This window comes from Schistocerca serialis, chromosome 7, assembly GCF_023864345.2.
Source record: "Schistocerca serialis cubense isolate TAMUIC-IGC-003099 chromosome 7, iqSchSeri2.2, whole genome shotgun sequence".
In the NCBI taxonomy this organism is placed as follows: Eukaryota; Metazoa; Arthropoda; class Insecta; order Orthoptera; family Acrididae; genus Schistocerca; species Schistocerca serialis.
In genome coordinates this window covers 306598035-306623078 of record NC_064644.1, presented here as the reverse complement: position 1 = coordinate 306623078, position 25044 = coordinate 306598035, and the positions used below count along the sequence as shown (strand labels likewise).

Genomic DNA, 25044 nt, shown 5'->3' with positions numbered 1-25044 from the left:
TATATCGTTACAATTTCACATGTAACTGTCTCCGCATCTAATTGCAGCGCAAGGCTTTCTCTGCAAACGTGCTGTCGCTGTATTTCGATAAAACACAATACTTAAGAGTTCTTTACTGTACAAGACTTGACGACACCACAATGAATAACGGTTGGGAGTAAATCATTCTGCGATTAACTTCCACTTTCCCTGTCTGTTGTGCCAACGATTATCGCGACTCTGACGAGGCCTGGGAGCAATCAGCGACTCGCGAATAGCGCAGTTCTGGGCCTGACAGCCTGAGAACGCAGTTGTTGTAGCTCTGAGAACTGTGCACCCGGCGACGGCGGCTGCTTTAATCTGTATGGCCCCACGCCAGCTGCTTACGAAACGGGAGTAAAGTCCCTCTCCTGGAGAGGTTATCCTCTTTCCCGGTGTGGGCCTGAAGTGAGATCGAGGCGGGATTGGTTCTCGGCCAAGGGAATCTCTGAGCTGGCCCCCTCTCCCACGTGTACATATATCCGTGCGTATGCTGCTCAGTCTCATAAACCGGTCCCCACTCAGTGTCCAACTTTCCAGCGCGAGACACATGCACTAGTAGAAGGCGTAAGTATTGCCGAGTTTCTCATCTACAGCTGATTTTTGTGCTAATGGGCTGTCACTGAACACAGATACAGCACAATACGTGCAATGCTGTAGCAGGATCTTGAGAAGGGGAATAATCACTACAGGATAACCACAAGGATCGGTATTAGATCTTCTCTTTCATAAATTTGTCATTGTACATCCAAGAAGTAGAAGTATCTCTTTTTGCTGGCGGTATAAGTATTATAATCAGGCATAATGGAGAAACTCCAACGTTTGTTTGCTTGAAAACTAATAGATGATTCTCTGCAAATGTATTGTCACTGTGATTCTTGAGTTTCTCCCGGCGTATTTGATAATCAAAATATCCACGGGTATGCTGCCGGTCTATAGTGTCCAACGGGCACTATAGACACTATAGACCGGCAGCATACCCGTGGATATTTTGATTATTGTCACTGTATTTGGATGAAACGCTGTACTTTTAGTTACTTACTGCACGTGACTTGACCACGCCATAATGAATAACGCATGGGAGGAAATAAATGAAATAGAATATTCCCCATTCTTAGGTGTTTACTTTGTTAATATTCTGAACTTGGTGGCACATTTTACAGATCATACACGTCCAAGCTATGTGAGTTTTACTTTACGGATAATATCAGTTTTTGTGATGAAACTGTCAGAAAGCTGACGTATTTTTCCCATTTTCAGTCACTAACTTCCTACAACTTGATGTCCGAGGTAATTCGTCGTTGACAAAGAAAATATTCATTACACAGAAGGAGGTAGTTAAGATAATTCGTGCTATCAACTCTAGAACTTCTTCTAGACAGCTCTTCAAACAATTTGGCATATTGACAGTACACTTACAGGTTTACTAAATTCGTTTTCGACTATCAGTGAGATTTAGAAACCAACTGTAGTATTCATAAATGCGAAGTGTCTTCTAAGAGTAACGGGCACTTTTAATTAGTCCGATACGTGTGATTTTTTTCGTTGTTGTGGTGCGAAATATGTCTGAAACATGTCTATACAATCAGACATTCTGCCGCAAAACTTTAAGTGGATGGCGGAATGTGGTGAAGATGTAGATTTAGCCTGTTGTCAGCTGTCGAAAAGATTACGTTTTTGTTTTCTTGGTTTCGGTGATTTTTTTGTTTTCTATGAAAACGAATCAGAGAATTTAACGTTATGTCTTCCATGTTGGGCTTTAGTAAGGAGCTGCGACTGTTTATGACAGTAAAAGTTCAAATAAAACAACTATATGCGATAGTTGCTCTTTTTATTTCATCCCACGATGCGTTTGGAGAGGTAACACTCTCGTATTCAGGTGGAACAGTGACATTGTCTTACATATTTGCTATCTGTATGCAGCGGGTTGTTTGTTGTTGTTTCATTTTGCTACAAATACATTTGATAGGAATTTGTTAGCATAATAATTTCAAACGGTGATTGACTTTTTTAATCTTTGTGCCTTATTATGCTAACAAGTGACTCTTATACGCTTCTGTAACATCCAAGTAGCAAATATGTAACACAATATCATTGTTACACTTGAAGATGATAGTGTAAACTCTTGAAACGCGTCTCCGAATTGTTTTATGAATTTTTCTTGTCAGAGTGTTTATATTAAATTTTTCCTCGACAAAGGATTAAATCTAAAATATTGCTTTTCGTGAGCCTGATGAGCAAAACAACGGTTTACGAGTGGTATACCTGTTTCGTAGAAGGCTGTGAAGATTCTGAAGCTGACGAAGGCACAGGTCGCCCCACCACATTATCAACTGCCTAAATGTGGACAGAGTGAAAGAAATGATTACAACTGATCGCCGAATCACAGACATTGTTAAGGATGTATTTAGTATGAAACGCGTGACAGCAATATTTGTTCAAAAATTGTTGAAATTAGAACAAAATTTGTTGAAATTAGAACAAGAATTGCTGGAATTGGACTGAAAACGATGCCAAATGCAAGTGGCATTGTAGTAACTAGATGAAGTCAGCAACGAAGCAGAACTACTGAAATGTGTCATGAAAAGTGCTGAAACAAGATGTGTTTCTCCACTACATTTCCGGCCTGGTCCAGCAGTAGTAATCCAATTTTCAAATAAAAAGGCAGTGTCCGTTACAGAGAACATCACCATATTGCGATATGCTTGTTCACCGCAAGTCTATCAGCATACCGATTTTCTCCATGATTTGGCTTCCGATTTTATATTTGATGATTGCGCTTTCCCAATCCATGAAGGCTATCTTATGGTGTTTACTTCTGGACTAGTGACTGTTTAAGAAATTCAAAAGATATGTCACTGACACGAAATGCGTCAATTTTAAAACAAACACTTACAACAAAGACTCCCTTTGTATTTGATGATGAAGCATGGGTTTAAGGATATGACGTCGAAACTGAGGCTCACTCGTCCCAGTGAAAGCATTCTGGATCGCCAGACGGGAAAAAGTTGGACAAGTGCGGTGAAATGTGAAGATTATGCTCGCTCTGTTCTTCGACTTTAACGGCATAATGCGCCATGAATTCTTGCCACAAGGTCAACGGTCAATAAGGAATACAATGGTACGGTTATTAACAAAATGTGTATCTTCAACCTGGTTCGTCGGTCAGATGATTGCCTCAAACCCCACCCTGATTTTTCCTGACTGGCATACCGATTCTGAACTATACGGTATTCCGAAAAACTTTTTGATCGCTCCTTATAATCACCCCTTACACTAGAGGGAGAAATGACTCACTCCATTCGTCAAGTTTTGTGTCGTGCAAAGGGTACACGAGTGGGCCTTCGACTCCTAAAGCCCATATCGATGATGTTTCGATGATGAATGGTTCACTTGCTGACGCTTGTTGCTGGCCCAGCATTGAAATCTTCACCAATTTGCAGAAGGCTTGCACTTCTGTCACGTTGAACGATTTTCTTCAGTTGTCGTTGGTCTCGTTCTTGAAGAATCTTTTTCTGGCTGCAGCGATGTCGGAGATTTGATGTTTTACCGGATTCCTGATATTTACGGTACACTCGTGATATGATCGTGCGGGAAAATGCCCACTTCATCGCTACCTCGCCGACGCTGTGTCCCATTGCTCGTGCGCCGACAACATTAAAACGTTCAAACTCACTTATATGTTGATAACCTGCCATTGTAGCAGCCGTAACCGATCTAACAACTGCGAGAGACACTTGTTGTGTTATATAGGCGTTGCCGACAGCAGCGCAGTATTCTGCCTGGTTCTGTATTTGAATACGCATGCCTTAACCAGTTTTTTTTTTTTTGTACTTCAGTCTAAATTGTTCGTGTGCTCGTTGACAGGTTCTCATCAGTGTGATGCAGTGGAGCCTCTTCCTTTGAGCCCCACAGTCACGCTTGCTGATGGTGAAGGTACCCATTCTCGAAGCCGTCGCGTAATTGTAGCGAAAAGGGTATGCGATGGAGTCGAGCGTTGTGGAAAACCATCTCGATAAAGGCGACGAGCAGCTCTTCCATTACCGTGAGCTCCGTCTTTCAGAAGGATCAAGTCGGTGTATTCTGCAAACGTGTACTTAACCATGCTGCTCTAACACCCACAGACAATTGAATGAGGCTCGAACCAGGTCAGGGAGGTAGGAGAGACATCAACTGACATCAGCTGATCCGACGTATCGATCCCCCACCATGACTGTCCTGTTGCGTACCTACTAACAAACATGTTTTTAAACGGCTGTAGCACGGAAACGGTGCTTTTCCAGACATGGGTTTCGATTCGAAATGTTATGTACTCACTCCGCTCCACAAGTCCTACAAGTTTGTAACGGGAATTCACAAAACCTCTGTGTGTTAATGGTGGGCATGTTATCATCTTTTTTACTGAGAATCTATACTACAATTGTCAAACTGACCAGTCCCACATCAAAGAGAGTGTTCGCACTTGCTGTTCATGGCCCCTCGTAAATAACGTGCTCACGAATTAGGTCACTGTTCAGCGCTGAACGATTATTAATGCTGGTTTTCGTTTGTTTTTTTACTTCTTTTACCCTATTCCACAACAAATGCAGGTACTGTGGGTGGTGGGGCTTACGTCCAAAGAATTTTTTGGTGTACAATAAGCGATGTTTGCGTGGCTTGGTGACTTAATGGATAGGTGTTAGACCACAAATGGAAAGTTGTGGAGTTCCATTTCCAATCGACCACTGCATTTTCTTGACCTGTTATCATCTCTGACAATGATTTGATACTGTAAAGTAACCCGAGGTGCATCTTGCTTCAGAATGTAGGGGCCCCCTATAACTCGCTGGGTGAGCCAGTTCAAAGGCCGCCGGAAGACAACGGGAATGTTTTGTATTTTTCCAGTTACGCTTATTGTCATCAGGATCTAATAGGCCGAATTTTATAGGTCTGATATTTACAGTGGCTACTCCACTTCTGCTACAGTTTAGCATCTTCAGTGATTTGTACTTTAATTCAGTATCGTATGATGGATGTTCTGAAATAGGATAGCCGATAGGAGGTTCATTGAATATGTAACTGAGGTTCAAATGGTTCAAATGGCTCTGAGCACTATGGGACTCAACTGCTGTGGTCATAAGTCCCCTAGAACTTAGAACTACTTAAACCTAACTAACCTAAGGACATCACATACATCCATGACCAAGGCAGGATTCGAACCTGCGACCGTAGCGGTCGTGCGGTTCCAGACTGCAGCGCCTTTAACCGCTCGGCCACTCCGGCCGGCATGTAACTGAGGAACCGATTCTTGATTTTAGTCTTTTTGATCCATGAAGGCTATCTTATGGTGGATGACGCTCACCGATAGTCTTTTTGAACTGCTCGTTATGAGCTATCATGTTAGACATGAAACTGCTGAAAGTTGATGCTTGGTATTTTCCAGTGGAGTGGGCTTCGTGCATCTCGTGGCTAGCCTACAGGCTACATGAAGGCTTGTTTCGATCTTCAATGTATTTGTTGATTTCGACCAGACAGGGCATGCGTACTCTTCTGCGGAAAAGCAGAGTGCTAAGCCGATGATTCTAAGCACTGCAGGTTTGGCGCCCTACTTATTGCCATTTAGCCTTCTAAGGATATCGATCCTTGCAGCTGCCTTATTTCGGGTTTTCTCGCAGTGATTTTTGTATGTCGACGTGACTCCGAGGTATGTCTGATGAATGGTATACCCATTCTAGTTAACGTGGATCTTTCTGTTTGCAAGGCGTCTGTGTAGATGAAACCTTCGTTTTAGTTGGACTTGATTTGGGAGAGTTGTCATCGTAATCTCTTGACATAGTTTTTAGGGACTCCCTCAAAGGTTCATCCTTGTGCTGTGATACCCAAATCGTAAGCATAGAGAAAATGTCTCGTTTCTTTGGGTATTGGCTGATCGTTGGTATATATATTGAACGGAATGGACCTAGAATAGTTCTTTGAGTTAGGAGGTTTGTCTGCTTCCAAGAGCAACCCTTTATCCGTCTAGAGTGACGTATAACTGTTGGTTCTGCAGCAAGGCTTCTATAATTTTTACTGCTTATGTTCTCTAGTAATATTAAAGATATTGAGCAATAGTTTTTGGTGGTTTACTGTATAGTAGGTGGCAGTTTGATCGACCAAAGCCAAGCACGTTATTAATTTATTTTCATGTTCTTGTGGTCTTCAGACTCTGGTTTGATGCAGCTCTCCATGCTACTCTATCCTGAGCAAGCTTCTTCATCTCCCAGTACCTACTGCAACCTACATCCTTCTGAATCTGTTTAGTGTATTCATCTCTTGGTCTCCCTCTACGATTTTTACCCTCCACACTTCCCTCCAATACTAAGTTGGTGATCCCTTGATGTCTCAGAATATGCCCTACCAACCTTCTTCTAACCCTTCTTCTAATCAAGTTGTGCCACAAACTCCTCTTCTCTCCAATTCTATTCAAAACCTCCTCGTTAGTTATGTGATCTACCCATCTAATCTTCAGCATTCTTCTGTAACACCACATTTCGAAAGCTTCTATTCTCTTCTTGTCCAAACTATTTATCGTCCACGTTTCACTTCGATACAAGGCTACACTTCCTACAAATACTTTCAGAAACGACTACCTGACACTTAAATCTATACTCGATGTTAACAAATTTCTCTTCTTCAGAAACGCTTTCCTTGCCATTGCCAGTCTACATTTTATATCATCTCTACTTCGACCAACATCAGGTATTCCGCTCCCCAAATAGGAAAAGTCATTTACTACTTTCAGCGTCTCGTTTCCTAATCTAATTTCCGCAGCATCGCCCGATTTAATTCGACTACATTCCATTATCTTCGTTTTGCTTTTGTTGATGTTCATCTTATATCCTCCTTTCAAGACACTGTCCATTCCGTTCAGCTGCTCTTCCAAGTCCTTTGCTGTTTCTGACAGAATTACAATGCCATCGGCGAACCTCAAAGTTTTTATTTCTTCTCCATGGATTTTAATACCTACTCCGAATTTTTCTTTTGTTTCCTTTTCTGCTTGCTCAATATACAGATTGAATAACATCGGGGAGAGGCTACAACCCTGTCTCACTCCCTTCCCAACCACTGCTTCCCTTTCATGCCCCTCGACCCTTATAACTGCCATCAAGTTTCTGTACAAATTGTAAATACCCTTTCGTTCCCTGTATTTTACCCCTGCCACCTTTAGGATTTGAAAGAGAATGTTCCAGTCAACGTTGTCAAAAGCTTTCTCTAAGTCTAAAAATGCTAGAAATGCCTCTCCTTAATCTATTTATTTTCATATCCCTCTATATGCTTTGTGCATGCCATGTCTGGACAGTACAAGATTTACGTGGCCTGAAGCCAGCTTTCTGCGGGATTAACTTTGAATCAGTGATGTTATTGATTCGATTAAAGGTCAGTCTTTTCTACAGTTTGAACAGTTAGTAAGTAATGTATGTAGTGGAGGTTCAGTGTGGGCTGTACGTATCGCAGCCAAGCCAAGTAGGTATGCCAACGCGGAACCAATCGACGCTGGGAAAAAATTAGTTGCAGATTTGGCCACCAGGTGAAAAACTGAATCTAAACACTGTTTGTATGATGGTATGATATTCTCGCTGTCATTTGACAAGCCATACCGTGAGTGAATAGTATGGCCATCGAGGAGAGAGAACGAGCGAGGCAGCACAGTGGTTAGCGTACTAGACTCGCATGCTGGAGGACGACGGTTCGAACCCGCGTCCGCTTCCGGCCATCCACATTTATGTATTCTGTGGTTTCCCTAAATCGTGTAAGGCCTATGTCGGGATAGTTCCTCTCAAAGGACACTGCTGGTTTCCTTCCCCGTCTTTCCCTAATCCGAGATTGTGCTCCGCCTCTAATGACCTCGTTGTCGGAGGGACGTTAAATACCATTCTCCTCCGAGCAGAGTGACCGGCGGTGTTTTATGTGAACCGCAGTAATTGCAGGGCTGCATTGACAGAGCATCGCCGACTGAATGATTTGAGGAGAGCGCCGATGTCATTAAATGAAGCAAAGGAGATAATGAAATGGGAAAACCCGGGTGAGCTTGGCGTGGCACCTAGAAGAGGAGGGGGTCCTATCCTGGTGAAGTTACCGACGATGTTGCTGTTGCTGCAGCTGTCCATCCAGAATGTGCCCTGGGTAATGTTACTGCTCGTGAAGTTTCATGACTATTGTCCATCCCATGGTCAACAGTGCGGAAAGTTTTTCTGTCCCAAAATAAAAATTATTAACATTCCGTAATATTATACATAACTGATGGCGACAGGAGTACAAAAGTTAAAGATGTCTGTATAATTTCATTAGAATTACTACTGACATCTTGTTTCTCAGCAAAGAGCTTCCAGAAAAATGTCTGTTGTCATGTTGTATGTGTGGCAGTAGACCGTGTGGATGGAAATTCATTACAAACAATCTCACCAATTTAACGCACATATTATTATTATTATCATTAATATTAACTTTAACGAGCTTCACAACCTATGAAAGCTGTTTGGTGTTGCTTTCACAAGGCTCAGTGAGTGGTGCGTGTTATTCGCGACTGCCTCCTTGGACCATTCATCCTTTGCCTCAGAAGCCAGGCGTATTTGCACTCCCTGCCTGTGACTATGCCTCCCCTTGTGTAGAACGCGCCTTTGGTAGTACGAAGGGTAGTACGGCTACCATATAATGGTGCTCTAACTCTTGTGGCTTCTTGACCGTGGTGCGAAAACACTAGTACAGGCACGAGATCCTCAGTTGCCTGGTGTCTCCTCGTGAGTGCTTTCAGTTATTGAAATTTAAACTGTCAGAGATATTTTATCTTCAGGTGGATGTACTTTGGGTGTACCTCTGCTGGAACATATTTCCGATCATATGTCCGTATCACCCGTTCTGCTCCCTGTTCTGCAGTTTGTCACCATTTAGCAAAATCATACTGTATAAAGTGTCTTAGGCTTTTAGCAAGTTGTGCAATGTCGGAAGTGGACTTTTTCGGCAGTGATATCGCTCCTCTCTTTCCAGTAAGACGATGTCGGTGACGGGCGAGCCGTTGAAACACCCCCTGGCGGAGCGTCTGAGTGCCGGGTTCGGCCACCGCTATCGGGAGGGCTTCGTGGTGACGCAGCCCGGTGGCATCGTGATGGCCGCAGAGTTCCTGCTGGATGCACAGCGCATACTAGACTTCCCAGTCAAGGAGGACGACGTCTGGCTGGTCACCTTCCCCAAGTCCGGTCAGTCATTAGAAAAAAAAAAATAAATAAAACAAAATAAAAAAAACCTAACAGTGTGTTTAGTTGAGATGTCGACAGTATGAACTAGTGGAATGAAGTAGCTTTCAAACTTTCTTTATTGTCTTATTTGTTTTCTATGGTTTTAGTATGTAGCAGGTAAGCACGCAGAAAAGAAAAGTTTACTACCCGTTAAGAGAAAATGTTAACTGCCCTGTCGCATTGGTAACACCGGTTCCCATCAAATTACCGAAGTCAAGCGCTGTCGGTCTTTGCTATCAGCTGGGCTGGTGACCGTCAGCGTTATCCGATCGCTGTTGGCAAGCAGAGTGTACTTACTCAGCCCTTGTTGGGCCAATTGAGAAGCTTCGTGATTGAGAAGCAGCGTCTCCGGTCACGAAAGCTAACAAAAGTCAGGAGAGTGAAGTGCTGACGGCTTGCCCCTGCGCGGAGTCTGTTTATCGGTCTTGGTGGACGTCCAAGACATGCGACGGGCTGGGGGCACTTATATGGCCCAGTTTACCCATTGTGGTACTGGTTGACTCAAAAAAGCTTTTCATAAGTAACCCGCACGGGATCTCGTATACTACTTGACAGATTTGCTGGATTTTGTAAGTGACTGGTACGATTTTCATGTACTCAAACCAAGCGCCTGAAACCCAGGTGATGTGTTAGATTTCAACCAAATACAGTATTTGTCAAGTACAACCGGAGCGAATTTATCCATTACGGAAATGTGCGTTAAATGAGTCGTATCTCAAAGGACATTCGGAACGGAGCATATATCCGCATGAAGTTTTTTACCACAAATGAGCATTTCTGTTAAATCCCTGAATACGGACCATTCCCCTGGGACATCCTACATGCTTTCCTCACCGCATCACCGGGCCGTATACAGTCTCGTAATGGGAAATTATCATCATGTTTTGTCTTATCATTGCATAAGGCAGTTCGTCTGTGAAACAAGATCAGCAGTTGTGCTCACCGCAACAGATCAATCACAGGATTAATATTTAGTTACTTATTTATTTTTTTATTGTTTATTTAACTTGACGAGATTAAGGCTTTAAGGCGCTCTGTTACATCCGACCAGGAGCAACGCATACAAAGGGTATTACAGAACGTCTCAATAGTAATAATAATAATGAAGTTTTAAACATGGCTGCATATTATAATAATAGTGACAATAACGATAATAATAATATTGACTGACAGTAATGACAATAATAGAAATAATTATAATAGTAAAGGGTATTTAGAGTGATACAGATCAGCTTAGCATATCTGAAGCAATGTCTAGTATTATCAGAACCGCAATGGATAAAGGAAGAGGAAAAGATTGAAATGACAGCGACAGTCATTGTTAGGAATAAAAATAGAGAACGTTGCCGACAAGGGGCAGGGAGAAGTTTTGGGGGAGGGGGACTAACGAGAGCGAGCTGCACAGTATGCGGGAGAGATGGCTATTGCGATAGATGGTTGACACTTAGCTGCCTTTTGAAGTTTGGAACGAATTTAATTTCTCTGATATATTGAGGAAAGTTGTTCCAAAGTCGAATTTCTGATACAGAGAATGGTTTAGAAAATATGACAGTGGTACAGAGAGAATTTTACATCGTTGAGAACGAGTATTTCTCCTGTCAGATAGTGGTGTAGTAGTTGAAGATAACAAGAGGTAGAGCAATGACTGAGAAGAAGAGAGAGCAAATATAGAGTATGATAGTTACGCTTATCGGCACAGAGCCGTGGTAACTGTTCGTAGGCTGGTGGGATATGTTCGGAAAAGAGTACGTCACAAACGTATCGTACACAGGCATTCATCGCCAGTTCCATCCTGCGTGAGCTTTCGTCAGAAATCCTGGGAGACTGGCATCATCGTATTCGAGTACGGGGAATATTAGTGTCTCTACGACCTTCTTTTTAAGCTCGAAAGGAAATACTTTTTCATATTTATGTAGTGAGTGAAACGACGCTGGCACTTTCCTACATACTGCAGCTGTGTGTTCAATCCAGTCTACATGATGGTTCAGAATTCTTCCCGAGCTTTTTGAAGAAGAAGGAAAGATTGTTTCTGTACCATTTATGATTAATAGTGAAACAAATTCTCTGAACTGAGGAGTAATAACAATTAGATTAGATTAGATTAGATTAATACTAGTTCCATGGATCATGAATACGATATTTCGTAATGATGTGGAACGAGTCGAATTTTCTAATACATGACATAATTAGGTTAATTTAACAACATACTTAAGTTAATATAACAGCTTTATTTTTTGTGTTTTTTGTTTTTCTTTATTTTTTATTTTTTTTTATTTTTTAAATATTTTTTTTCTTTCTTAATTTATATCTAAAAATTCCTCTATGGAGTAGAAGGAGTTGTCATTCAGAAATTCTTTTAATTTCTTCTTAAATACTTGTTGGTTATCTGTCAGACTTTTGATACTATTTGGTAAGTGACCAAAGACTTTAGTGCCAGTATGATTCACCCCTTTCTGTGCCAAAGTTAGATTTAATCTTGAATAGTGAAGATCATCCTTTCTCCTAGTATTGTAGTTATGCACACTGCTATTACTTTTGAATTGGGTTTGGTTGTTAATAACAAATTTCATAAGAGAGTATATATACCGAGAAGCTACTGTGAATATCCCTAGATCCTTAAATAAATGTCTGCAGGATGATCTTGGGTGGACTCCAGCTATTATCCTGATTACACGCTTTTGTGCAATAAATACTTTATTCCTCAGTGATGAATTCCCCCAAAATATGATGCCATATGAAAGCAATGAGTGAAAATAGGCGTAGTAAGCTAATTTACTAAGATGTTTATCACCAAAATTTGCAATGACCCTTATTGCATAAGTAGCTGAACTCAAACGTTTCAGCAGATCATCAATGTGTTTCTTCCAATTTAGTCTCTCATCAATGGACACACCTAAAAATTTGGAATATTCTACCTTAGCTATATGCTTCTGATTAAGGTCTATATTTATTAATGGCGTCGACAATGAAGTGTCGTGATCTGTCTTATCGTTCCCACATGATCCTTGAACGAGAAAAACGGTAGTGGCAGCAGAACTACAGTATCGTAGCCTTCTTCCCATGCAAGTTCTCTAAATTTTTTAACTCAACTTGTTTGACCTGTAAGAGAAAGATACTAGGAGGTATTTAGTGAAATTAATTCCCTGATCAACTGAAGTCAAGAAATTAAATTTCCGTTGTGCATTTCCTTTGTGATAGAACATTGCACCAAATTCAATTAAGGTATGATGGTACACTAGAAAGTAACGCTTCCGAATTTTTTCTGTCAAAACTCTTAAAACTTTTTATATAAAACCATGTATTTAACATTCACCATCGTAATTCTTCATGTTTATACATTTACAACACTCTGCCTCTGGAGGCTACTTAATTGTAGCATGTAAGATGGAAGTGTGTAACGTAGCTATGTCGATTTGCAAGAAACAGCGTGCTGTAATCGAGTGGAATTGCGTGTTAATATGCACATTGCGGAAAAGTTTAACGAACTAAGTTGACTGCACGTTCATATTTATTCACAAAACGAGCGTTGTGTTCATCTTCAATGAACATTTAACACGTATAAAATCCTAACACTGTGGTTACATAAGGGAAAATTGTTTTATCATATTGATCATCATTTTTCAGTGATGATTATGTTACATAAGGAACGCAATGTGGGCTCTCATGTACTCGCACACGAAGATTGAAATACTCAAAGAATAACCGCAGGCTGAATGCACAATTTCCCAGTAAAGGCTGAGTCGTCGAAACTTGCGCGTGACTAAGAACAAAAAGAAACACGATACTTCATCGGGGCGACGATGTATGAAGGGAGTCGTGACCAGGTAATGAACAAAGTCATCCCTATCTAGGATTTGGTAAACGACAGCAAAATTGTCACCTTTGACAAGTGACTTTGGGAATTATAGAAAGTTCCTAAAACGAAGATCTGAACTAATTCCCACCGAAAGGCTAGAAAATCCAACCTGCCTAGACTCCATGGACAGAGACAGAAAGTATCTCGAAGGCGGCGAATGACCAATGGACCGACGAATTTTGCAGTGGTACCAGGTGTCTCCTCCGATTAGAAGACAGGAGAAACAATGCTTGGTTCCTTTGGTTAAAAATTTTTCATCTGTTCAACTTCTAAAATTTGAAGATGTACTTGCATGCGCACGGTTATGAGGGAACCCATCGCGAGGCCTTTCTTTAAGGAAGTCTTACTTTGGCAGACAGACTCCCTACCCCAAGCCCGCTTCGAACAATTAAACTGAACATTCCCGGGCCCCACTAGGCTGCGAACCCAGAAAGTAAACGTGAATCTACCAGTGTGGATACATTCGCAGTTACACCTACATTCATACAACTTAGCAATCATTCATGTTCAGGAAAGGTGATTAAAGGTACAAGAGCTGCTGAATATCAGATGTAACAAAAATTAAGATAAAAAAATCTGTCAGTTTCGTTTCCATCATGATCTTCCTCCCTCGCATTACAATAGTGTAAGGAAACACAGGAAGAGAAAAAACACTTTCCAGGACTCGACAAAATTTCAGAACCACACGAAACGTGGACTGACTGCCCCCTTTCACCCTTCAAACAAGTCTGTGTCTACAGATATTCAGAAATAATTGCAACTAGTTACCTATTGTGATGGTAGAAATTTTATAATTTCACCAGTACCGGTTTCAAGTCACCTAGCAACTCCTCAGCAGACTATATACCGTTCTTTCCGATTAGCCGAAGCAGTGTGAGGGTCGTTGTGTAATAGTGGCAAGAAGAAAAATCTTCACAAGAAGCATTTTTATGTGGCGAAGTATCTGGAATTATTTACATCGTAATATCGACCCGAAAGTCTTACAGTTATTTGCATGCATGGGATTAGTCCTAGTGAACAAATCACTGTGGAAAGTATAGTTTACAATTTACAATTACAACACAGCTGTATAAAAGTTTGTATAGTGCCGTATATATATTTTAGTTTCCACCTGAGTTATTTACCATGTAATAATACAATGATATGTAACATGGAAGATACGAAATTGGATATTCTGATCAGTACGCAATGAACTTTGATTCTTATTTCTAGGAAAAAAAATCCAGTTTTTTCAGCCACTCTGTCAATAACAGTATTCTGATTTCTGAATTACTGGTTTCTGTGCAATGTACCCAATCTTGAGATCTGTTAAAAATATACAAGCAAATGACAACTGTGAACCTAATCATACGTCATTTTGCTGTCAGTCTGTCTATCCGTCCAAGTCCCTTTTTCTCAGGAACGGGTATAGGTATCAAGTTGAAATGTATGCAAATACTAAGCTCTACAGTCCCTCGTCGGTGTAAAAAAAATTAAGCTTTCAAGTCAATGCAGTCAAAAGGTACGGCTATTTTTGTCACATACAATTATACTCGCAGCATGACTCGTCAGATTGTTGCAGAGGCACTGTCTACATACATAATTAAGTTTGTACAGGATTGACAGAGCGCGAGCCCTACTCGCTCTTGTCCAGTTTTCTTATATCGCAATCGCAAGGCATCTCAGCTGTTGGCAAAAAAGCCAACTGCAATGGACAAACCACTTGAAGCAGTTCATAGTACACAGCATCTCATTGGTGACACGAAATTTCAAAAAAAGCCATCCATTCACAAAAAGAATTGTAGCGTTACGTATGTACGACAGCTTACTCTGTAACTATGTTATATCAACATCGATTGATGTCTTTCTTCCATATTTAGGATACTTAGTCTAACACACTGAGGTACGTGCTAATATGTACAGTGACATCATTATGATAAGGGAAATTGTTAACAAGCTGGGTACCATTTTTAACAAAATAAACAGTACATGAATTAACATGGAAAAGGATAAATGTTGCGTTGACATTTTGGCAAAACAAAGGTCCTGAAGGTATGTAACAATGTCGTCTACTTCTACACTGAAGAGCCAAAGAAGTTGGTACAACTGCCTAACATCCTGTGGGGTCCCCGCGAGCATGCAGGAGTGTCGCATCACGCCGTGGCATGGACTCGACAACGTCTGAAGTAGTGCTGGAGCGAACTGATACCAACAATCCTGCAGGACCATCCATAAATCCGTAACAGTACGGGGGAGTGGAGATCTCTTTTGAACAACACGTTGCAAGGCATCCCAGATATGCTCAATTATGTTTATGTCTGGGAAGTTTGGTGGCCAGTGGTACTTATAAGAGTGTTGCTGGAGCCACTCTGTAGCAATTCTGAACGTTTAGGGCGTCGCACTGTCCTTCTGGTATTGCCCAAGTTGATCGGAATGCACAATGGACATGAATGGATGCAGGTGATCAGAAAGGATGCTTCCGTACGTGTCACCTGTCAGAGTCGTCTCTAGACGTATCAGGGGTTCCATACCACTCCAACTGCACACGCCTCACATCATTACAGTATCTCTACCAGCTTGAACAGTTCCCTGCTGACATGCAGGGTCCATGGATCATGAGGTTGTCTCATTACCCGTACACGTCCATCCGCTAGATACAATTTGAAACGAGACTCGTCCGACCAGGGAACATGTTTTCAGTCATCAACAGTCCAATGTCAGTGTTAACGGGTCCAGGCGAGGAATAAACCTTTGTGTCGTGCAGTCATCAAGGGTACACGAGTGGGCCTTCGGGTCCGAAAGCACATATCGATGATTTTTCGTTGAATGGTTCGCACGCTGACACTTGTTGATGAGCCAGCACTGAAATCTGCAGCAGTTTGCGGAAGGGTGCACTTCTGTGACGCTGAATGACTTTCTTCAGTCGCCGTTGGTCCCGTTCTTGAAGGATCTTTTTCCGGCCACAGCGATATCGGATAATAATTGAAGTGAAACTACCTGGCAGATTAAAACTGTGTGCCCGACCGAGACTCGAACTCGGGACCTTTGCCTTTCGCGGGCAAGTGCTCTACCATCTGAGCTACCGAAGCACGACTCACGCCCGGTCTCACAGCCTTACTTCTGCCAGTATCTCGTCTCCTACCTTCCAAACTTTACAGAAGCTCTCCTGCGAACCTTGCAGAACTAGCACTCCGGAAAGAAAGGATATTGCAGAGACATGGCTTATCACACAGTTTTAATCTGCCAGGAAGTTTCATATCAGCGCACACTCCGCTGCAGAGTGAAAATCTCATTCTGGAGACATCCCCCAGGCTGTGGCTAAGCCATGTCTCTGCAATATCCTTTCTTTCCGGAGTGCTAGTTCTGCAAGGTTCGCAGGAGAGCTTCTGTAAAGTTTGGAAGGTAGGAGACGAGATACTGGCAGAAGTAAGGCTGTGAGACCGGGCGTGAGTCGTGCTTCGGTAGCTCAGATGGTAGAGCACTTGCCCGCGAAAGGCAAAGGTCCCGAGTTCGAGTCTCGGTCGGGCACACAGTTTTAATCTTCCAGGAAGTTTCATATCAGCGCACACTCCGCTGCAGAGTGAAAATCTCATTCAGGGAATAATTGAAGTGTTACCGGATTCTTGATATTCATGGCACAGACGTTAAATGGTCGTACGGGAAAATCCCCGCTTCATCGCTGTCTCGGAGATGTCGTGTCCCATCACTTGTGTGCCGATTATAACACCTCGTTAAAACTTCCTTAAATCTTGATAACCTGCCATTATCGCAGCAACAGCCTATCTGACAACTGCGCCAGACACTTGTTGTCTCATATAGATGTTGCCGACCGCAGCGCCGTATTCTGCCTGTTTACAAATCTCTGTATTTGAAGACGCATACCTATACTAGTTTCTTTGGTGCTTCCTTGTAATAAAGTAATAATTTGCAATAGATAGAGTACGTATTTACAGAAATGAGTTAAATTCTAACAAATATAAGAGTGTACTGATAGTAAAGGATAATTATTATGTGATCAGGGGGGTAAGAATTGGTGGCAACTATTCCTTAATTTTCTCGCTTCATTCAGCATCTCTCTTTCGTTCTTGCTTTTATTAACAGCTGATTCTAGTTCCTCTGCTACGTGCATCGGCCAGCTGATAGGTAAGTGTGGAGCAAGTGATCGGTGTCGCTTTTCTTGAAACTGTGTCCTGCTCCTAGGAAGTGAGAAGCTATGGCACATTTATCAGTTATATCTGGTCTGAAAAAGTCAAGACGTTATAGGAATCGAATTTTCAGTTTCCTTTATGTTTAGACAATGTAGATTGTATGAGACGGCTGTCTAACCTAAAGACGACTCTTCTCTTAACGATTTGGTTTAATTAATTGTAAAAACTTGAAAATTACCTGGTGAAAATCGACTAATAACGACTACGTTATATCGATTACTTATTCGAGGCACTTTACACATGCGAACATTATGTCAATATTCACTGTGTGCCGCAGTAATTATTTCGCACTCAATCCTTAGCGCCAATGACTCACCAAAAGAGTACAGCAGCACACACGAACATGACGTGGGCGCGGGTCTCATGCCTGACTTTGATGCAGAGTAGCTTTGTGTACACCTTATGACGCTGCCCGCCTGTTTCCACCTAAGTACGAGTATGAGGGTACAAGCCATGTAGTTCAATTTCCAGTTCTGTAATTAAAAATCACTGACAAGAGTGACGAACTGTGAAATATATTCATAGGTTAGCAGCTTACCATATTTACCCATCACTGTAATCATTCATGCAATATGTCACTAATCATCATTACTCCATTCCACATTTGCGCCATTACTCCACTCCACACTGATACGGGAGTCAACTGGACAGTACGACTTCCGCTAACACAGACTCCACTACACCGATTCGACCTGACATCATCTACCATTCCTACACAAGCATCGTTTTACACTGTCGATCCAAAGTTCATATGTATTATTCAAAGATTTATTTTATACGTACCTTCACCCAGCAGAGATGACGTACGTTCTGAATCGGTTATATCGATTATCGCTGCTCACTAGACACGTCAACAGCACTAAAATTTCCGTAAAAACTTGACATTTGAAGACACTGAAACCTCGCAACCTGGTTGAGCTTAGATATTTCTTGTCAAATGATTATTACTTCAACACAATCATTCAACAGGTACCACCTGGACACAGGAGTTGGTCTGGTTACTGATGAACGAGTTGGACTTCAAAACAGCGAAAGAGAGCTGCATCACCGAACGGTTCCGGTATATCGAGTAAGTACACCGTACTGCGTACAGAAATACCGTCACGATGGCTTCTTTAAAGTGTTGCATGCAAAATCTCTTTGCTGGTGACAGGCGCATGTGTACGCTGCCCAAGGCGACCAGACGGGGGGCCCCGGACACAATCCAGCTGGCCGTGGACCAACCATCCCCCAGACTCATCAAGAGCCACCTGCCGCCGGCACTGCTGCCTAGGCAGCTGTGGACCGTCAAGCCCAAGGTACGTTCTAGACCCTGGCGTTTGGTCTGGTCTGGGGCTGTAAGTTTATCAAATGGAAGTGTGATGTTCTGTCTGTCGCTGTTTCCCCAGTCTGCATCTGCAACTGCATCTACATCTGCATCCATACCCAAGGAAGCCACAGTATGTGCTTGGCGGAGGGGACCATGTACTGCTACTAGTAATTTCCTTTCCTGTTCCACTCGCAAACAGAGCGAGGAAAGGACAACTGTCTAAAGGCTTCCGTACGAGCCGTAATTTCTGTAATCGTAGCCTCGTGGTCCTTACACAAAATGTACATTGGCGACTGAAATCTGGTTTCGCAGGACAGAGCGGATCAGGTTGTGGAAAGGGTCCAAGGTCAATTAATGTTAGTTATACAAGAGCACACACACAACTTTATTCGTTAAACCAGAGCACAGTTTTCTCTTTAAAACAACAAAGATCAATTCATGGCTGAGGGCCCAAGTAACTTCTCCAAAATAAGTTTAAATGATTGGTTTTAAAACACCAAACAGGAAGACGGCTGCAAAATTTTGCCAACTCCAGCACGTCAATATGTTGCTGCTTGTGGGAACAGCCCAGGAAGCAAAAACCAGCAATCAACGAAGAGATGTCAGAGCAGTTGAGGTTCCATAACAGGTTCACTGATTACTCAACTCCAGTACGCAGGTTCAGTGGGCGCAGCTCTCTCAGCTAGTGCCACACAACTCTGACTGTGCGTGCAAGCCGCCAGCGGCCCTGGCCTGACCTCACGTCGCGGTGACTTCCTTGCTGCTCCATCGCAACCGAACTACTGACTGACCGCCTGCAGCACGCAGGCAACATTAAAACAGCCTCTCAGTCAAACCAAACAAGCTACACACGGTTCCACGAAACACTTCCACAAACAACTCGAACAATACTAAAACGGTCACTGTGGAAGAACAACAAGGACGAATCACAAGTCGAGACACACAGCTAACCCAGATGCGGTCAGCGATCAAATACACGTCGTCCGATGAGACGACCGACCGAACGACCAACCAAGGTCGTCCCCACTCAAGTCATGTGTCGGCAACAGTTGACCAAGTCAAGGCTGTCCTGACCACACCGCTGCTCCGTCCCCTACTCCCTTGATGTGCGTTCACAACTCGGCCACATGATGACCCGGAGACACTGGCTCGGACCCAAACATGCATTGGGAACCCCGGCTTATTGGCCACCCGACATCTCCGCACAAGGAAGAAACCGACCCAAGTGCCGCAAAATGACCAATTGAAGGGGCACAGAAGCGGTCAGAAGACCAAATACACGTCGCCCGATGAGGCGAGCTACCGAACGGCCAACCAACGGTCGTCGCCGCTCAAGTGCATGTGTGTCGCCAGCGGTCGGCGAGTACTGGCTGTGCAGACCTTACTGGAGCTCCATCCTGGCTGAACTCCTGACACACGCAGACCCAGAAATACTAGCAAAAAAATGGCTCTGAGCACTATGGGACTTAACATGTGAGGTCATCAGTCCCCTAGAACTTAGGACTACTTATACCTAACAAACCTAATGACATCACACACAGCCATGCCCGAGGCAGGATTCGAACCTGCGACCGTAGCGGTCGCGCGGTTACAGACTGAAGCGCCTAGAACCACTCGGCCACATCGGCCGGCGAAATAATAGCGGTCGCTCAAAAGATAGTATGGCAGTGCTCTTATCGATAAGCGCTGCTGCTGCCACTAACGGGTAGGCAAGACAGCAATTTAGGGACGCCAGTAAATCGAATAAGAAACGGGACGGCAATACCGCAAAGGCAAGATGTCAAGCAGTAAACGGCACGAACACGAGCCCCGCACGGCTCAGCGGCTGTAGAATCGTTCTGCAGTCAACTGAAATGTCGAACCTCTAAATTTTCTTAATAGTGTTTCGCGATAACAACGCCGTCTTCCCTCCAGTGACTCACATTTGAGTTCACGAAGCATCTCCGTAATACTGTTCTTGTTGATCGAGCCTACCGGTAACAAACCTAGCAGCCCTTCTATGAATTGCTTCGATATCATGTGTTCAAACGTGTGTCAAATCTTATGGGACTCAACTGCTAAGGTCATCAGTTGCTAAGCTTATACACTACTTAACCTAAATTAGCCTAAGGACAAACACACGGATCCATGCCCGAGGGAGGACTCGAACCTCTGCCGGAACCAGCCGAACAGTCTATAATTGCAGCGCCTGAGACCGCTCGGCTAATCCCTCGCTGTGCTTCGATATCTCCCTTTAATTTGTAGTGGTGGGGGTCCAAAACACTCGAGCAGTACTCAAGAAAGCGTCACACTAGTCTTGTGTAGGCGGTCTCCTTCGTAAATGAACCACACTTCCATATAATTCGCCCAACAAACCGAAGTTGACCATTCGCGTTCCCTGCTACAATCCTCACATGCTCCTTCCATTTCCTTCCGCTTTGCGACGTTGCGCTCAGATATTTAACCGACATGACTGTGTTGCTTCTAATGTTGTAACCCAACATAATGGGTTTGTTCTTCGTACTCATCTGCACTAAATTACAACTTTATCACTCATCATACCAGCTATAAATTTTGTTTAAGTCATCTTGTTTCCTCCTACAATCACTCAACGACGACACCTTTCTGTACCTCACAACATCATCTGCAAACAGCAGCAGGTTGCGCTCACCCTGTCTGCCAGATCACTTACGTATACAGAAAATAAGTATACAGAAAATAACAGCGATATTACCACACTTTCCTGGGGCAGTCCTGAAGACGCCCTTGTCTCTGATGAACACACACCGTGGAGGACATACTGGGTCCTACTATTTAACTCTTCGTGCCACTCTCATATCCTTAAACCTGTTCCACGTGCTCATATCTTCGTCAACAGTCTGCAGTGGGGCACTGTCAAACGCTTTTCGGAAAACAGGGGTACGTATTCTTTCTGCTGCCCTTTATCCGTGGTTAGCTGAATAACATGTGTGGAAAGGGCCGGCTAAGTTTCGTACGAAACCTTGCCGATTCGCGTACCTAAGCTTTTCCGTCTCAAGCAAATTTATTGTACTCTAACTCAGAATATATTTAAGCATGCTGCAGCAAACCAATGTTAACGAATTTGGTCTGTGGTTCTGTGGGTCCGTTCTTTTATCCGACTTATATATAGGAATCACGCGCGCTTGTTTCCAGTCGCTTGGGACTTTGCGCTGGGCGAGAGACTAGCGATAAATGTAAGCTAAGGAAGGTGTCAGTACTGCAGAATACTCTTTGTAAAACCGAATTTGCATTCCATCTGGACTTAATTATTTCCAACTCTTTAATTTGTTTCTATATGCCAGCAATGCCTATTACTATGTCCGCCCTATGGCAGTCTATTCGATGGTCAAATGACAGTATGTTGGTAGAGTTCCTCTGCATGAACGATTTCTTAAACGGGAAATTTCGCTTTGTTACCTTCTACTGACTGTTTTGGTAGTAGATCTCCTTAGGAGATGAAAACAATCTCATTGCTAATCTTTTTTACCTAGACTGTGGTGACATCAGCCTTGATTACCTACAGAAGGGGATCCTGTTGCTTGAATAAATGTCTTAATTAATGAAGGGAACGGGGAGAAAATTACAGACCATTAACAGACAGCGAATTGAAATTTATATCAAGTTTTTGAGATAAAAAATACATAAATTCTAGGCAGTATTGCCGCAAAGAATGGAATTTAGCAAACCCACAATTGTGGGCTATTAGAGGAGCTGCCGACTTGGTGCAGGAAAATATAAATATATGTGAAAAACAATTTGAATCAATCAAGAAACAACGATAAATTGTGAAGTCCTTAGAGAGAGTGAATTCAACTTATTTGACAAATATCAGCTCGTTTTTTGTAAACACCATAGCACGAATATTTCACTAATCAAGGTGACTGATAATCTTAAATATGCCATGGATATCCGTGAGGTCACAATACTGACACTACTAGACTTATACAAAGCTTTTGGTACTGTCAACGTCGACATACTGCTCAGAAAAACGCGACAGCTTATTGTCCCAGATAGTGCACTGAAGTGATTTGAAAACCATTTGTAAATCTGACAGCAAAGTAATCATCTTGTGGATATTGCAGTTCTTCTTATTTCCCTGCTTGCTAAGAAAAAACTGGAGAGGAGTTTAGTCTTACGCAGGACACGATTCCATAGTTTTGTTTGCACCCGACATATTTCAGCACTTTTTGTCCTCTCTTAGATGAGTTTATTCGTTTGCTTTCTTTCTCACATGAAGCTATTAGTTGTTTATGCTGGTAGCTTTAAATCTACTACGTTGTCTACAGCTAGTCAAGAGTTTGGTGTTTTGCAGTTTCTTCCTTATTATATATGCATTTTATATGATTTATTAGCACAGGTAATGGAAAATCACCATAATATCAAAAACCACAACAAGCTGTCGTACGTGAAGTAGATTTAAAGCTAGCAGCATAAACAACTAATAGGTGCATATGAGAAAACAAATAAATCCACGTAAGATAACACAAAAATTGGTGAATCACGCCTGGTTGAAAACAAAACTATAAAATGAGGTTTTGCATAAGGCGGAATTCCTCACCAGACAGCAAAATCTTACCTCTGGAAATGAAAAATCGTCCTGGAAACAAGTTTCTTAGGAGCACCACAATTGTCAGTCTTAGGCTCACTTTTGTTTGCCTCGTACGTCAATGACATTGCATCGATTTTTTCTTCCTGTAAATAGCATTTCTCTGTCTAAGTGTCAGACCTGAAGATATAAACACTGCGACTACTCAGATGAATGATTCAGTGACAAGCACCCCAGTAGTTCGCTTAAGAGATTAAACTTTTTTCGGCAATCATGATATAAACACAAGTTTTCAACCGTCTAGTATCCCAGCCGTACCCATTTATAAAACAAAAACATACGCAGACTCCATTACTGACACTACTGTCTGCCTTTGAAACTAGCAGTCTTGCACTCTTTGCGCTTTCGAAGCCTGCTACTTTTCAGAAAAGGTTAACGCACTTTCTTCTGTCACCTTCTTAGCGCTTCCCCAAAATTAACGTATGTGGCCACTCTGCCTCTGTCAAACAGTAATCTATACATGTTAACTTCGAAAGAGACTGAAGCTAACGCATTGTGGCAACTCCCTCACAACTACAAATAAAGATGTGAAGCCGACCAAGAACGGCAACGAAATGAGACTGGGAGAGCGTCTCTCATTAGTTTTGTAACCTCGAATGCACCAGAGCAGTGTGCATTCAGCGATTAGAAGAATGTCCCTATTGCAATTTGACTAGAGGTGGCAACGCTCATGGTTCTTGCTGCTTTCTGACGGCAGGGCAGCTCGGCCTCCTGGTGCTCAACTTGGTCACACTCTGTGGTGCCTGTTCTCCAAACGTGGGCTGCAGCTTGAAAGTGAAAGCAACGGCCCCGAACCTCAGCAGATTTTCACTATCTTCTCAGTCTTCCGAATTGGTTGGTGGACATGAAAATTGTGCCACTCCCACCATTCAGTGGTCGCCTACTCAGGCGACCCACTGATGGTTTCAGTTGACTGGGGAAAATTCGTTTTAATATATAAATTGACTGGTTAATTTCATCGACTTTTTAATGAGTTGATTTGTAGGCTCGTGAGTATAGCAATTTAAATCATGGTAACGTAAACAGTACGAATCTGTGACTGTAAATGTGATTTCAATTTAATTCAACTCTTTTTCTTTGTAAGGCGACTGCACTGGCCAGCTGCGTGAGGCTTCGCCACGTCATTTATAGGTCTCAGAAAAGTCTCCGGGCTATAGTGTCACAGCACAGTTCTGACACCACTGCGAGAGGAAATTTGACAGCATTCCGTGCATCCGTGGATAAGGGCCATGAGAGAACCCAACAGTCCGATTAATTGATCTATCTGAAAATCCTACCAAGTTGTAGTCATACGTAAAGTCTACGAATGGATCCTAAGCTTTCATTCAGTCGCTTGTGGATGTGTCTTGTGTTGAAATTGAATACAACAGACGTACATTAAGTATGTCAGTACTACTATACCAAAGTACCATACCGACTCAGAGAAGAGAGAGATCGATAATAACAACTATTAAAAGAATTACGAATACTTAATGCTAACAAGGCACCAGGACACGTCGGAAATTCTGTTTGATTTAATAGTGGATTGTTTCGTTTCTCGGTCTTCTGACTGGTTTCTTGCGGCTTTCCACGACTTCTTCTCATGTGCCAACTGCTTCACCTCAGAGTACCACTTTCATCCGACGTCCTAAATCATTTATAGAATATATTCTAATATCTGTCTTCTGCTACAGTTTTAATCCTGTACAGCTTTTTCAAGTATTATGGAAGTTATTTATTGATATTTGAACTCAGATCCTATCATCCTGTCCCATCTTCTTGTCCATCCTTCCCGTCCTTTCCTCATTCCTCATTCCTCTCTCAATTCTCAACATTCT

General features: G+C 42.5%; 1 protein-coding gene across 1 annotated transcript in view; it reads left to right on the top strand.

The window, feature by feature from the left end:
* The first annotated feature begins 449 nt into the window (after positions 1-449).
* Positions 450-25044, top strand: part of LOC126412710 (luciferin sulfotransferase-like) — a 67084-nt gene continuing 42489 nt past the window's right edge. The window contains exons 1-4 of the mRNA XM_050082427.1: positions 450-585; positions 9022-9230; positions 18282-18381; positions 18466-18610. Of these exons, the coding sequence (XP_049938384.1) occupies positions 9029-9230; positions 18282-18381; positions 18466-18610 (447 nt within the window). The 5' untranslated portion in view covers positions 450-585; positions 9022-9028. The remainder of the gene's footprint in view (positions 586-9021; positions 9231-18281; positions 18382-18465; positions 18611-25044) is intronic.